Below are 15,416 nucleotides of genomic sequence, written 5' to 3' on the forward strand. Positions count from 1 at the left end.
ATGCTTAGTGATCTGTAAGATCTGTCTGATTGTCTGTTGACTGGTTATATGTATGTTTATCTCTTATGTATATGTCAACATGTTGTGTGTGGTTGGGTTGAGGCGAACCAATGTAGACTGAAGGACAAGAGACCCAGGGCGTCCCGGATAGACTGTAGGCTTGAGAGGCGTACTAGTCAGGCCGAAGGCCCATATAACGGTCCAGATAGGCTGAAGGCCCGGTGAGGCGTTCCGGTCATGCTGAAGGTTCTGTGAGCGTTCCAGTCAGGCTGAAGGCTCTGTATGCAAGTTGTTTGTTGTTGTGTTTATGTGATGGTACTTTGGGGGAACTCACTAAGCGTTGACTTACAATTTTGGGTTATGTTTTCAGGTATTTTGTGTGACCGCGGGAAGGCTAAGGCGTGACCGTACACATCCTCTTATTTATGACTTATGATTTTTGGGAGACTCTGATGTTTGAAAAATGTTTTGAAAACTATGATTTGTAAACATTTTATGATTTTGGATTGATTTTACAAGTTCAAATTTATTGTGATTTTTATGGATATTACAAAAATAATCTGAAGTGAATATATTGAGGGTAATTTTGGAAGACTGGTCTGGCTTTGTGCATTCCATGAGTTAGTCGGTTTCCAAAACAAACATGACGAAATTTAGATGAATATATTTTATAGGATTTACATTAATAAGGACGAAGGATAAAATAGTAATTTAACTTTGATAGTAAATTGACAAAAGGAGATGTCATATGACAAATTTGATTCATTTATTAGAATAAAAAGATGCTTGGCAGTGCATTTTTTTTTTCTTATTTTTAAGGATGGTAGAAGTTCCAAAAAAAATATGGATGGTATGGATGATTGATAATATATAAACTTTGATGTTTATATTTCATACCATCAAGAGTAAATTACAGTTTTGGTATGTGTGTGTAACACCTGTTCCAGGCATTAAGGTAATTTTCAAAATTTTAGGGTTTTGGCGCTGGGACTCGACGAGTTGGGAGCCCCGACTCGTCGAGTGGAGGCTATCAAGAGGACGCGGAAGTTAGGTCCTACTCGACGAGTCGGAAGGTCCGACTCGACGAGTAGGAGCTGTAAAGAGAAACCCTAAATTTTAGGGTTTGCAGTCTATATAATATCCTTAAGGACCTTGAGGCTGACCTTCCATCAGCCTCCAAACCCTAAAACGTCTGTGCTAAACCCTAATCCCCATTCTCTTCCATTTTGTGAGCAGAGTGATTTGTGGAGCTTAAGAAAAAGGAGATAGTGAGAAGAAAGAGGAGATCCAGCAAGCCAAGCCTTCACTCTTGAACTTGATCATCTTGTGGACTATTGTAAGTCTTCAAGACTTGATTTTTATCTTAGAAAATGGCTAGATCTTGAGTTTACTCTTCATTTCCCATTATTCTTGTTGATTGCATGCATGGGGTTCATAAAGTTTGCAACTTTATGAATCTCCAGGGCAAAATAGTCCCAAGGTGGGCTAGATCTGGTTTTTGGTCAAGCAAGGATACAATGCAAGGGTTTTAAGTGTATTCTTCCCCTTTTTGGCCATTTTTATTTAAGGACATGCATTGGACATGTATGTCAATAAAGCCTCCATCTTTGGAACGTTTTGAGGACTAGAAACTCTTCTAGAAAGGGGGGATTCCAGATCCCTAAAGTCTTAGACCAAATGGCTAAGCTTTGGAGCTTTCCAACCTTTAATAAGGGCCTTAGAGCATTCGGAGTGGTTCTGGAAGGTAAAGTTGGAAACTTTATCCTTCTAGACACCTTAGGGTTTCAGATCTAAGCCCTGGAGTCCCTGCATTCGATGGATTATAATAATAAGCAAACAGGGAGGGGGACTTGACGAGTAGCCCTGGCAACTCGACGAGTCGGATCGGGTTTCCCCGTCGATTGGATATCAAGTGAACTCGTCAAGTTGATGAACCTACTCGACGAGTTGGCTAGGGTTTGTTCAGGTGTTCTGGACTCTGCAGGAACTCGACGAGTTGCTAGATGCACTCGACGAGTTGAGGTCAACATGGACTGTTGACCTTGACTTTGACCAGGGTTGACTTTGAGTGTAATTATGGGATTATGACAAGTTAATCACTTAATGATTATAGGCAGTTGAGTTGGAGCAGCACGAGGGACATATCTGATTCTAGCTTGTCAGCACAGCGTTCGTGAGAGGAGAGTCTCATCACCATACCAATGGGTCTAAGGCACCAAGGCTGACCCATTTTATGATATGTGGCATCCTAGCTGTAGTTGTATTATGTGGTATGATAGTTTGTTGAGCTAGGAAGCATGCTAGTGGTATATATGGTATGTATGTGTGGAAGACCATGAGAGAGATCATGACACTTGGATGTAAGACCATGTGGAGAGCCCATGGCTTTCCTATTGAAGACCATGGGGGAGCCCATGACACTTAGGTGTAAGACCATGTGGGGAGCCCATGGCATCCTAGAGTAAGACCCTGGGGACGAGCCCACGACATCCTTGTATGTTGTATGCATGGCTTATGTAGTATATATGTAGCTTTTATAGCTAATATGTTATGTGTTATGTGGATTGTGTGTGGGGTATGCTCTGGGGAACTCACTAAGCATTAACTTACAGTTTGTGGATTTGTTTCAGGTACATCCCAGCCCAAGGGCAAGGGCAAGGTCTGATGGCGCGGCGTGCACTCTCTTTCAGTCGTTATCATGGGACACTCTAATGTTTTAAAATAAAAATTGTTGATGTTATGAATTTGAAAACAATTGTATTTGGGATTACATGAATGATGAAACATATTTTGGCTAATTAAAAATGAAAAATTTTCTTTTGAAAAATGGGGTCGTTACAGTGTGGTTTAGGTAGATCCGTACTTTTGATCCAACCTTTCGTAAATGGACAAGACGCATCCCTGTGGTTTCCTAATCTTGCAAATTTGGTCCTTGATCCATATAAATAGATTATATTGCCCTTTCTAATTTCTTTTTCTATTTTCTTTTACTCACTTATAAAATTCGATAATATAAAAAATAAAAAATATCCACCACACCCACCCACCCCTACCCCCACCCCACCACAACCCATCATGTTCATCTCTCTCATTCACCATCGGAAACATCCCCGAAGTTCAGTCGTCACCGCTACTTCATCTCCCACCATCATCAATCAACACCAACACAAGAAAATAAAAACACATCTATTTCAGTGCGTCTCCTTTATCTCGATCTGAACATAAGGAGATTCAATAGTGGTGATCATGGGTGGTGATTTTCTCCAAGAACGCAAGAAGACGAGCACACATGATTTCTTGCCAGTAAGTACCTCCCTTCCCATCGACTCATTTCCCTATCTCCTTTTGAAACCACTTATCACCATCCATTTGCCTTTGATTCGTCATCAGCAAATCTGACATATCCTGCTGCTCCTTTTGATTCGTCACCTTCATATCTCATAAATCCTCCATCTCCCCCTTCAATGTCTCAGACTTTCTCTCTCCCTTCAGTGACTTGTAGGTATCTCATCTCTATCGCCAATTTCTATATATAACCCTACTAACATACAAATTATGACAAATGGCTCATCGAATCAAAGTCACATTGTCCGAACTCCGAAACTATCATATCCTCGATATTGTATCAACCATCTTCTCCATTGTCGGCATCATATTCTTCATCGTCGTTTTCCCCCATCTTGGTAACCTGCTGCTTCCTATAGTAACAACCCCCCATCTGCTCTAGGGATGTCAACGGGGGCAAACGAGGCGGGGAGTGCATTCCCCGCCCCCGCCCCAAAATTTCCCCGTACCCCCGTCCCTGCCCCCGCCCCCGAAATGTTCAGCCTTCCTACCCCCGCCCCCGCCCCCGAATCCCCTTTATTACCCCCGCCCCCGTTCCCCGGCCCCCGATTGATTTTGGACTGTATTTTTTGGGCTAAAAGAAGTTGTTATTTAGGTTAAAAGAATCTATTTTTTAGGTAGCAAATAATTATTTATAGCAGAATTTTACATGTTAAAAATAAAAAAGTTATGACATCTTAAAATCAATATACTAACAACTTAAAAATATGTTTTTTTGATGAATTTTGGAAGCTCAAAATCACGTTATTGTTTATTATATTTATATAATTAATATATGTAAATATATGTGTAATTTATTAACGGGGTCCCCATGGGTGTTTCGGGACGAGATTGTCTACCCCCGCCCCGGCCCCGAAATTAAAACGGGAGTTAACCTTGCCCCTGCCCCCGATTTTTTTTAAAAATTTCCCCCAAACGGGACGGGGCCCCCACGGGAACAGGGTTCCACGAGACTTTTTGACATCCCTAATCTGCTCTACCATCGTCAATCTCAAACATCTACCAATACTATGATTCTATGTTGATTAGGAAAAAGGAAGAAAGAAATGGGAATAAGAAATATAGGGTAGAGCGGTACTCTTGAACGTGGTGAAAGAAGAACGAAAAAGGAAGAAGAAGGGAGAGAGACGGTGAGGTTGGGCTGGAGGGTTAGGGGAGGTAGGCCCAAAATATATTTTATATTTTTAAAAAGAGTAAAAGAAAATAGAAAAAGAAATTAGAAAGGGCAATATAGTCTATTTATACAGATCAAGGACCAAAACTGCAAGATTGGGAAACTACATGGATGCGTTTTGTCCATTTTCCAAAGATTGGACTAAAAGTACGAATCTACCTAAACCACAGGGACCAAAACTGTAATTTACTATATCGTCAATTATGTGTTGTCGGCGTGTCTTTTAACTTTAAAGTTGTAGTAATTCATATAAACTTCTATCAGTCAATGGTAGTCAACAAACCGAAATCTTGACAAATTAATGCCCAACCGGTAGACAATCTCAACTTAACAACCTTATCTGTTATGGAATGTTATGGGGTTTATGGAAGGCTCGGAATGATCGTATTTTTAAACAGATGAAACCAACTCCAACAAAAATAGCTTGTGACATACAATCATTGGTGTTCCTTTGGCTGAAACATAGGGGTTCTATGGGTGTTATTAGGTGGTGCGATTGGGGGATGTCCCCTTTTGCTTGTCTGTAACTAATATACTTCCATTTTTCTTTTTTTGTAGTTTCTTTGCTGTTGGCTCATCTAGCTTCTTGCTAGGTGATGCTCATTTATAAAACTGTTTAGCCGTTTCCAAAAAAAAAACAACCTTGACAAATCAACGCACACCTTAATACATTTACACTAAAAATATTACAATCTTTAATGGAATAATTCATGACAATGACAATTCAATGAATTGTGTTTTTTGTTGATTGAAGGATTAGTACGTTAGTTGAGATCCCATCAGCCCTTCACCTAGTTGAGGGTAAAAAGAAAGATAGTTGAGGGATCTTTTCTGTAAATTATTCTATTTAATACAACAGAACATTAAGAATTTTCTTATGACAAATTAGACCCTTATAGTTTGAAAAATTATTTAAGTTCTCCGTAAAATTCCCATACTCTAAGTTATGAAGTTATCAATAAGTTTGATATTGTGACACAGTGTGCACTCTTCCACTTTCCTTTGTGTTGCTATCTTTCTATAAAGTTAATCAACTTGTAGCTCTTTTCCCTTTAACATGGTGTTATGCTTTCATTGTTAGAAAATAAACCAAAGCATCAGACAGAATAAAAACTAAGATGTTCAATCTTGACAAAAATGATCGAAAATAACCAAAGTAAATAAATAACATTACTTTATAAAGTTTTGGCACTTTAAGTGACACGAGTACTGGATTCAATGATTCATGCACAACCTAATAAGCATGATGCCAAATATCGTCGAACTCATAAAGAAGAAAAAAAACACTAATATTAAAAGATATAATGAGTAACATATGAAATGTATGCAACTCACGGACTTATCATTATGCTATTTTATTTGGTTTTGTTTTAACTTTGACGTGTGATATAGTTAACTTGACGATTTATAAATGAAGAGCACCACACTCAAAAATCAGTGACATAATTTACTTACACTTATGAAGCAAATTTCTAAGCCTTATGCCAAATTTCACGGATATGTACATGACTTTAAAAATAATAATATACCATCATTAACATATGTAGTCAATAGTGTCATGAGCAACATATATAGTCTATATTCAAACTTACATTTAAATGTACAAGCGTCCATTTTAATATCACACTTTGCACATTTCATAAAATTGGTAAATATTGTAATAGTTGACTTGTCTTTACTAACTTTTTTGTTTTTTTGTTCAAATAAATTGTCTAAAGTTATAGGAACTTCTATGTTAACAATCTAAGATGTTGCGCCATAAAGTCTGATATACTTTTTATCAGGTCTAATAAGAAGTTAAGTTTGATCCAATGAATATTTGTTTCAACCAAATGTTACTATCAAGAAATTCAAGTCATCTTATAATAATCAAATTTAAATCTAATAGAGCAAAATAACCTATAGCTTATTTTTAAATTTATGTATAAACTATAACCAATTGAAAATATAATTTCGGTAAAAACCAAATTAAAAACTGAAAATATAATAATAATTAAAAGTAAAAGAATCATTAATAATTTCCGTAAGAGCCCATGCTATCTAATATCTATAAATACCCATTCCGCTCACCCTTTTCTTCTCCTTCCCAAAACTGTTCTCTTTTCATATTTCCTCTCAAGTTCTCCGTAAATCCTTTCCAAGATCCTGTACAACTGGTAAGTATCTCTCATACATTCTTCGTCTTTTGTTCAATCGTTAACGAATTTTTGCGTTCACCTTGCTTATGAATCTTTTTATCATTGTGTTTCTCATAGCATTCAATCATCAATGACGCTTTATTGACTTCGATTTCACTCTCTGTTTCATCGTTTTTATTTTTTGTCGCATATAAGATAGATTTTTTTTATCGGCTGTGATGGCCGTTGTGTGCACGAATTTCTACGGCGTGTTTCCAGGCATTCGCCGGAAAATCTAAAAACAGAGAGAAAATCGGTGGCGCTAGTTTTTCCGATTACTTCTCGCCTTTTTCTTAGCGACAAATCAGTAGGTTATGATTCATGAACATACCAAACGAAGCAGTTCGTTGTTCGTTTTCTATTATTCCATGCGATAGTCACATAGCTCCATTTAAATCCAGCGCGTGCACTTCACCTCCACATCAATTGCACTCGATATATTGAAAACCAGGTTAAAATAATCATGTTATTAAATATGAAATATTAGTTCTCTTACGCTAATTATTTATATAAAATTGTAATAATTTTAAATCATATTATATCATCTATTAATATCATATTATTTAATGATTGCTACTTGAAACTTAGGTATGAACAAACTAAATACATATTTCGATTTAATATTACATTTAACGTTATGATTAATAATTTATAAATTATTTATTTGCTGTTTTTTTGTAAGTCAATGTAATGTAATGTATAAGGTTATATTATTTTAATTATTATTATTATTAAATTAATTTAAAAAATTTATTTGGAAAATTTTTAATTATTATAAAAAAATAGTTATTTAGTTAACTTAACATATCTAATTAGTTTTATTTTTAAAACATTTAAATGGTATAAACTAATTTAAAATAAATTGCTTTTGAATATTTTTAAGTTTGTTTGATATTTACATTTATATTTTGGTTCTGACATAATATTTTAAGTATATTATATTGATAATTTAAAAAATACAACATTGATATGATAATATTTCATATTTAATAACATATTTAAATTAATAAATGTGTATTATAATGAAATTTGAAAAGTTTGTGAGATTCAAATGAATATAATGAAATAAAACAAATATTTTTTTATAGTATAATATAGAAATATAGATCTAGATAGTATCATTTAAAGCACACACGATAATATATTGTTATTACCATATACTTTGAAAGATATTGTTGTTATGTAATTTATGAATATAATTCATGTAATAATAATACATAATATTACGATTTATTTCAAAGAATAAGTTCTACGTTATTTGCACTTCAAGCTTGAGAGATTCTAATTAAAAGTTGCTCATAACTCATGAATTAAGGTTTATAATTCACAATCACACTACATATAGGATAAGATATTATGTTCTTTTTATCTCTACTTTGTTTGTTTGTTTGCTTACTTTTTTAGAATGTGACTAGGTTTCCAAGATTTGTTTACTTTAATGATTTGAAGGTAAAAAGGTTTTGCTAGAATAAAATTCATTGGTTTACACTGTTATTTTCTTATATATATTTATTTACATTAGAATCTTGTGATACTTTTATTTATTTTTAATCTAATATTATAGGTTAAGGATCATTAGAAATTTAATTTTTGTTGTGAAAAACTTGGACAATTAATGGCCACATATATATACATAAAATATGTAATAATTTAATATAATTATCGAGTTTACGTCCATTGTTCCTCGTATAACAAATAATTGTTTACTACTCAAGATATTTATTTTAATTTTTTTAATTAATTTTGGTAGCATCCCAATAAATACGTGGTAACTCCGAAGTTTGTGTGAGGGGTTTTTTAGCTTATTTAATAGATGCTTCTGACCCTATTATTTTCTATTATAATTATATTTATTGTTTATCTTTTGACAAAGTTGGCTTAACATAATTATAGCTCCACTTTTACCTTCTTCTTTTTTTGCCATATGCACTTGTATCTTTACACTATTTTTCTTACCTGTTTCAATTAGTAGAATTTGCTTTAAATTATTTATATGCTTTGTTTGTGTTTGATCCTTAGGCTATTTATTACACAATGAATTCTTAACATACACGAATGTAGGTAGACAATAATTTCATTTCAGTTTAAAAAATATCACTTTAAAATAAGCTATTGAATATAATAAATTAATTTAATTTGGTTCGACAATTAGAACACAACCAATAAAATACATAGGGTTAATAATTGGGGGAAAATAATATAAATTCGTAAAGATAGTGTATTAAAATAAAGAGGAAACCCCTCCATGTTGCAGTTGACAGATCTATGTTATTAGGGTTGAATAATTGAACAGTAATATATTGTATATTCTGAAGAAATACAATACTATTGTTTCATTTTATATGATATTAAAAAGTGAAGTTATGTTTGTTTATCATAAATAATTTCACTTGTACTATCTCCTTAGGAAGGAGGGAGTCGTTCCCTCCCAACCCACCGAACCCACTGTCACATCAATTTTTGTCTCTTTTTTTTCTTCATTTTTCCCAACCCACAACACACGGAAATCTTATTTTTTTGAACCCACTCAATTGAAAAAAATACAAAACAACTAAGGTACAAGTTTTAAAACACATGGTACTAGAGAAAATAAGAAAGAGAAAGTAGAGAGAGATGATGAAGTGGGTTAGTGAAACCAATCAACCCACTGGTTGAAGCGAGAGTGGTACCGCCGATAACTCTATTGCTAATTAAGATTTTAATTGAGTGGGTTGAGTGGGTTCAAAAAGATAAGGTTTCCGTGTGTTGTGGATTCGAAAAGATGAAGAAAAATTAAAGAAAAAAAAAAATGTGGCAGTGAGTTCAGTAGATTGGGAGGAAATGACTCCCTCCTCCCCTATCGGAGGTTGAAAGAAAAGAAACACTTGTTCTTGTGGTGACTTGGTATATTGCAAATTTTAAATTTTATTTTAAACTATAAAGGATCTGAACACCGACTTTTAGGATTTGATGTTTGGATTATAAAAATAGAGTTCAAATGGACCTTTTTTCATTTTTCTTCATCTGTGTCAGTTTATAGGCCAGAGACTTGCATCCCACTTTTCACGCGTCTCTGAATGCGCGTGCACATACTCTCCTCTACTAATTTACACGTATTCCAATCAGAATCCCATATACAAGAAAATGCAGATCTTTCATTAAAAGTGATTTTGTGGTGCAATCTAAGAAACATTTTTTATTATTCAATTCATAACTTAATCATGTTTGTGTAAAACTAAAATTAATAGTATTATTTATTTATACGTTATTCAGTTCAAAAAATATATCATTTTATCATCATATTTTACACTCCTAAATGAAGGATATTTTAATCAACGTAGTGCACACTCCACATTCCATTTCGAAAATATTTTGTCTCTACATGACAAAAATTTATATCATTTGGTATCTGAATAACGTATTGGTTTTTTATTACTTTTATTTTCCTGGGTGCTAAGAGTCTGATGGATTCGATGGATCTGTGGGTGTAGCATGGAACATATGTTGACATCCATCTCCCTTTACCTAATTTTGTTATTTAATTTTACCTTTTTTAGTATTAAACATGGAAATCATTATCATTATTATTAACACTAAACAATCTTTAAAATTTATTTTCAGATACCATTAACCGATGTTTATAACTTTTACATAATACAGTAATAATTTTTGACTTAGTCAGCTTGTTCTTGTTACTTTCGCATGCGTGTTTTGTCATTTTAATAATCATTTTAACGAATGTTTCTTTTTGATCCATGTTGTGGTAAAATAAAAGTGAAAAGAAAATAACACAAGCGAAGAAAGGGACAATGGTTGGGTCCAAGTTCATGGTACCTATTGATTTCTTCTTATTTTTCTTACCCTTTTTAATTATAACACTTTTAAGTCCTTACTCTTTTGTTTATTTAATTATTTCTGCTTGCTTAATTTCTCCCTATTATTTTCAATATAATAGAATGTGGCAACAAAGCTTTATGAGGCAACAGGAATGCAAAGATGGCTACCCACAAAACCACAATCTGAATTCATGTCCAAATCCAGACATGATCATGTCGATGGTGGCTATAATATGCCTAATGAACCAATCACAATCGACCAAAATTACATTTCTTGGTTGGTAAGTCACTTCATAATTCATATCTTAGTTAATCTTATTTTGGTATTTCATTATTAATTAAAGATTTTGGGCACATATATATTTGTTCTCTTTATATATATAGAAAGAACACCCTTCTGCTCTTACCTCATTCCAACGAATGATCAATGCATCAAAGGGGAAACAAATAGTCGTCTTCTTAGATTATGATGGCACATTGTCACCCATCGTCAGTGACCCAGAGCGTGCCTTCATGACTGATCAGGTACTTCAACTTATTAATTAATTAATTAATTAATTTAATTAAACCCACTTTTTAAATTCATTGTCTTATATATTATATTATAAATTATAAATAAATAATAATCAATTTGAACGTATAATATCCAGATGCGTACAGCTGTTGGAGATGTATCGAATCACTTCCCAACAGCTATAATCAGTGGGAGAAGTCGCGAAAAGGTTTTTGATTTTGTTAAGTTAAAAAAGGTGTACTACTCAGGGAGTCATGGGATGGATACGATGGGACCTGCTCCCAAGAATGTGTCTTATGATAACAAGTATCTACATAAAATATCAGATAACGAGGTAATTATTAATTGTTATTAACTATTAATTAACGTATCTCTAATTTTTCTTCTATATAATATATAATAACAATAGTTATATGTATACTGACATATAATACGATGTACGTACGTATAATATTTTTTAGGGGAATGATTTCGTCGTCTTCCAACCAGCTCAGGATTTTCTATCGATAATCGAGAAGGTACAATTAACATGTATTTGCAAAATTGCTTCGCTTCATTCTTCAACATTTTTATTGGTTTAATCGACTGACACGTGGCATAGATGCTAATCGAGGTCAAGGAGAGAACACGAAACATAAAAGGGGTGACTATTGAGGACAATAGATTTTGTCTTTCTGTTCACTACAGACATGTGAAGGATGAGGTATGCAAAAATCATCATTTATAAAATCAATATATTTTTTCGAGTAAATTACATTTTTAGTTCTTAGCAATTAGTCCGACAAGTTTTCTACTGTAATTTTAGAGATGGGTTTTTTATTTAACGTTTTTGTCCTGTTCCAAAAAAATTGATTGTATTTTTAGGACTAAAATTACAAAAAATCATTATACCTAAGGACTAAAAATAATCATTTTTTCTTAAGTAATAGATAAAAAACGTTACAATAATTTCAAATTGGAAACTCCAAAATTACAAAAAAAATCTTTGGGAGCGCAATTGTAAAAAACAGCCATACTAACTTGCTAAGGGACTAAAAATGTAATTTATTATATATGAATATAGTTTTGAGTAAAATTACATTTTCTGGGTCGTATGCATAGGTGATTTTTTCAATTTTGTTTTAAAAAAATTATGGCAAATAAGGTCTCCGTTTGAGATTTATAATTATGCCATGTTTTTTTTGAAAGTCTAAAAATAAAATAACTATGTATTTGAAAAAAAAATACTTATAGTCATTTTACTTATAACATGGAACAAGAAAACGTTATTAAAAATATGAACTAAGAACCAAAATTGGTAGAATATATTTTTTGGGACAAGAATTCAAATAAGGACCAAAATCACACAAGCATAGACCAAAATTGCAAAAAGCAGCTATTGATGAGGACTAAAAGTGTAAATTATTCTTTTTAAAAATAGTAGTCCATAGAAATTAACATACATGTGGGCTGTGGGTGCAGGATTACGGAAGAGTGGAGTCGGAAGTGGAGTCGGTGCTTGCAAAGAATCCAGGGTTCCACGTGACGAAAGGCAACAAGGTGTTGGAAATCCGGCCGTGTATCGGCTGGAACAAAGGCGATGCTCTTAAGTATCTTCTCGACACTTTGGGGTTTCACAATTCCACTAGTAGTAGTAATCATGTCTTCCCCCTTTACATCGGAGACGATACTACAGATGAGGATGCTTTCAAGGTATTTATATATATTATATTATATATGTGAAATTGAAATTGAAATTGAAATTGTGAAGCTAGCATGCATTAATTAATTAATTAATTAATTCAGGTTTTGAGGGAAGGAGGTATGGAAGGGTACCCAATAATAGTATCATCCACACCAAAAGAGACAATGGCTTTGCACTCACTTCGTAACCCATCGGAGGTACAATCCTTCCTGATGCGTTTAGGTCGATGGGGATTTAACAATGCCACCACCAACAATCATGACCACTACCCACCTAGCTAATTAATATATATACACATATATATATATATATATATATATATATATATATATATATATATATATATAATCAAAGTATATATGTATATAATTAAGTCCCACCCAAGAGAAAGAAGATATGTTAATGTTAGTGGCTGAAGCACCAGCAGGACACTCTTTTTATGGTCTTGGCTTGTGTGCTGTTTTTTTCCTTTATTTAGGTCGAGTTGTTTTCTTTTAATGAATAATATATGTTAATCCTCCGACTATATAACTACAGCCTTTTGTAATGGCTTTGGTTTTTATATAAATTATATATTATTATACATGTCTCCATCTCTTAATTTCCAATCTCTTCCAATCTCTTTACTCTTTTTAATCTGTTATAGACTTAATTATATCTTCTTATGTGTTTGAACATATATATTATATGCATGCATGCCACCATTTCTTTAATTTGTTAAGGAAACGAACACAATAGAATCGTAAATTATGTTCTGGGTGATATTACACCAAACTCGTAGTTTTCCAAGACCATTCATACCATTGAAATCTCAATCATGTCAAGTCAGATTTTATAATTAATAAAGTAGTCCCCAGTAACACATTAACATGAATATATTATAAGTATTTCTAATTTAAATAATAAATTAATATTCAAATATATAACAAGCAAATAATAATGATAATAAATCTTCCTACCTAGTAAAAGAGTAGCAAATTTGCCACGTGTCAATCAATTAGAGCTTAAACTTAATTATTTGCCACTTGTCAGTCTTTGGTTTTTTCTCATTAATTACATTTTTCCACTAATTCACTCATCCCTTTTACACAGATGAAACACGTCAGCAAAAAATTGATTTGTAATATCTGTTGCCTAATTTATTACAATAAACCTTAATCAATAAATGTAATTTCAAACAATCACGCCACCTTTATGCAATCCCATCAATATACTAAATCCCTGCATAACACCTATTCATTTCTACAATGTAATTTTCAAATTTTCAAATAAAACAATGTAAACAATTGTACAATATACTCAATATATATATATATATATATATATATATATATATATATATATATATATATATATATATATATATATATATATATATATACCTCATCTGCAGTGCATATTCACGAATTTAAAAAAGTCAAAAATAAAATGTACTAATCTACTAAATTGATTGACTGAAAATCAGCTTGATCTAAATTAAGCATAATATTATCCTTTCGATTTCAAAATCAGCTTATATTAGGAAACAATATTCACGGTTTTAAAAAGGTCAAAGATATATATATATATATATATATATATATATATATATATATATATATATATATATATATATATATATATATATATATATATATATATAACGTTTTATGTGTATATGCTAGAAGATTTTTTTATTAAAATAACAAATTGACTAAATTGACTAATTGAAAAATCTAAATATATAAATATAATAAATTCAAACGATTTTTTAGTAATCTAAATCTAAAATTAGCATTTGATATGATAGTTGGTAATGGTATTATGAATTGATTGGCATTTCTATTTCAAAATCAGTTTATATTAGGAAGCATTAATATTAATATTAATTACGTTTCCATTTTTTAATTTGACTAACGAAATCTATTCATTTCTCAGCAGTGGTATATAAATACAAAAACTATAACAATTTAATACCTTTGTTGTTCTTCCTCTGCATACGTTTTCCTCCGGTTATTCATAATACAAAGGTAATACTCTCTGTTACACGTTGAACCATGTTCTGATCAGTTTCCATTGCTTTTCCTGTTTCATTACAATTCAAGGTTATCAAAAAAACTACACATGTTATACAGGATAATAGTTGTATTACGAACTTTCTTGATAACTTAAACATGAACACTGATTATGGACAATGAAACTTAAACATTGTACTTTCATTTTCAAAGTGAAACCATGTATTTATTTCCGTATTTGCCCCTGTTACAGATTATGGCTGCTGGAAATGTTACCCTCATAAGTGATCTTGATGTCTTGAAGGATAATTTCACCATGAAACTTCGTGTAATCAGATTATGGACAATGAAATGTTACTGGAACACAGATGAACTAGAAAAATATATCTTCAAAATATATTTTACATTTTCATTTAAAACAACGATTATAATTTTATATAACTAGAAAAATATATATCTTAATTAATAATTTATTTATAATAATTGATTAGTAATTATAAGTTTTTTTTATAAATATTTAATATATTTTATAACCGTGGTTCTCATGGGTTATAACGTATTATTTAATATACTCCTAATAACCAATCAGCCATGGTTAAAAATAAGATCTTGCACAAAAAAAAATAGCGCCGTATGTTTGAATCGACATGATATATGGAACTAGGTTAAAACATTGATGAGAGTCATAATTGTTTGCCTGACATTATTTACAT

General features: G+C 32.1%; 1 protein-coding gene across 4 annotated transcripts; it reads left to right on the forward strand.

Annotated features, from left to right (window-relative positions):
• The first annotated feature begins 6,608 nt into the window (after window positions 1–6,608).
• On the forward strand, window positions 6,609–15,064 carry LOC145132778 (putative trehalose-phosphate phosphatase C). 4 transcript variants are annotated; one of them, XR_013718247.1, is made up of 11 exons: window positions 6,609–6,675; window positions 10,451–10,505; window positions 10,631–10,792; window positions 10,896–11,036; window positions 11,162–11,359; window positions 11,487–11,543; window positions 11,627–11,728; window positions 12,487–12,717; window positions 12,811–12,906; window positions 14,627–14,718; window positions 14,957–15,064. XR_013718247.1 is itself a non-coding variant. In XM_079067679.1 (10 exons), exons 2-10 carry the CDS (start codon window positions 10,485–10,487, stop codon window positions 14,660–14,662), a joined length of 1,044 nt encoding a protein of 347 aa, XP_078923805.1. In that variant the 5' UTR covers window positions 6,609–6,675; window positions 10,451–10,484; the 3' UTR covers window positions 14,663–14,721. The 4 variants fall into 4 exon arrangements, 2 of the variants coding, with proteins under 2 accessions (XP_078923805.1, XP_078923804.1); XR_013718248.1 differs by having other exon boundaries at window positions 14,630–14,718; XM_079067679.1 differs by lacking the exon at window positions 14,957–15,064 and having other exon boundaries at window positions 14,627–14,721.
• The last annotated feature ends 352 nt before the right edge of the window (window positions 15,065–15,416 follow it).

This window comes from Lactuca virosa, chromosome 8 (genome assembly GCF_052849685.1).
Source record: "Lactuca virosa cultivar CGN04683 chromosome 8, Lactuca_virosa_CGN04683_v6, whole genome shotgun sequence".
Taxonomy (NCBI): Eukaryota; Viridiplantae; Streptophyta; class Magnoliopsida; order Asterales; family Asteraceae; genus Lactuca; species Lactuca virosa.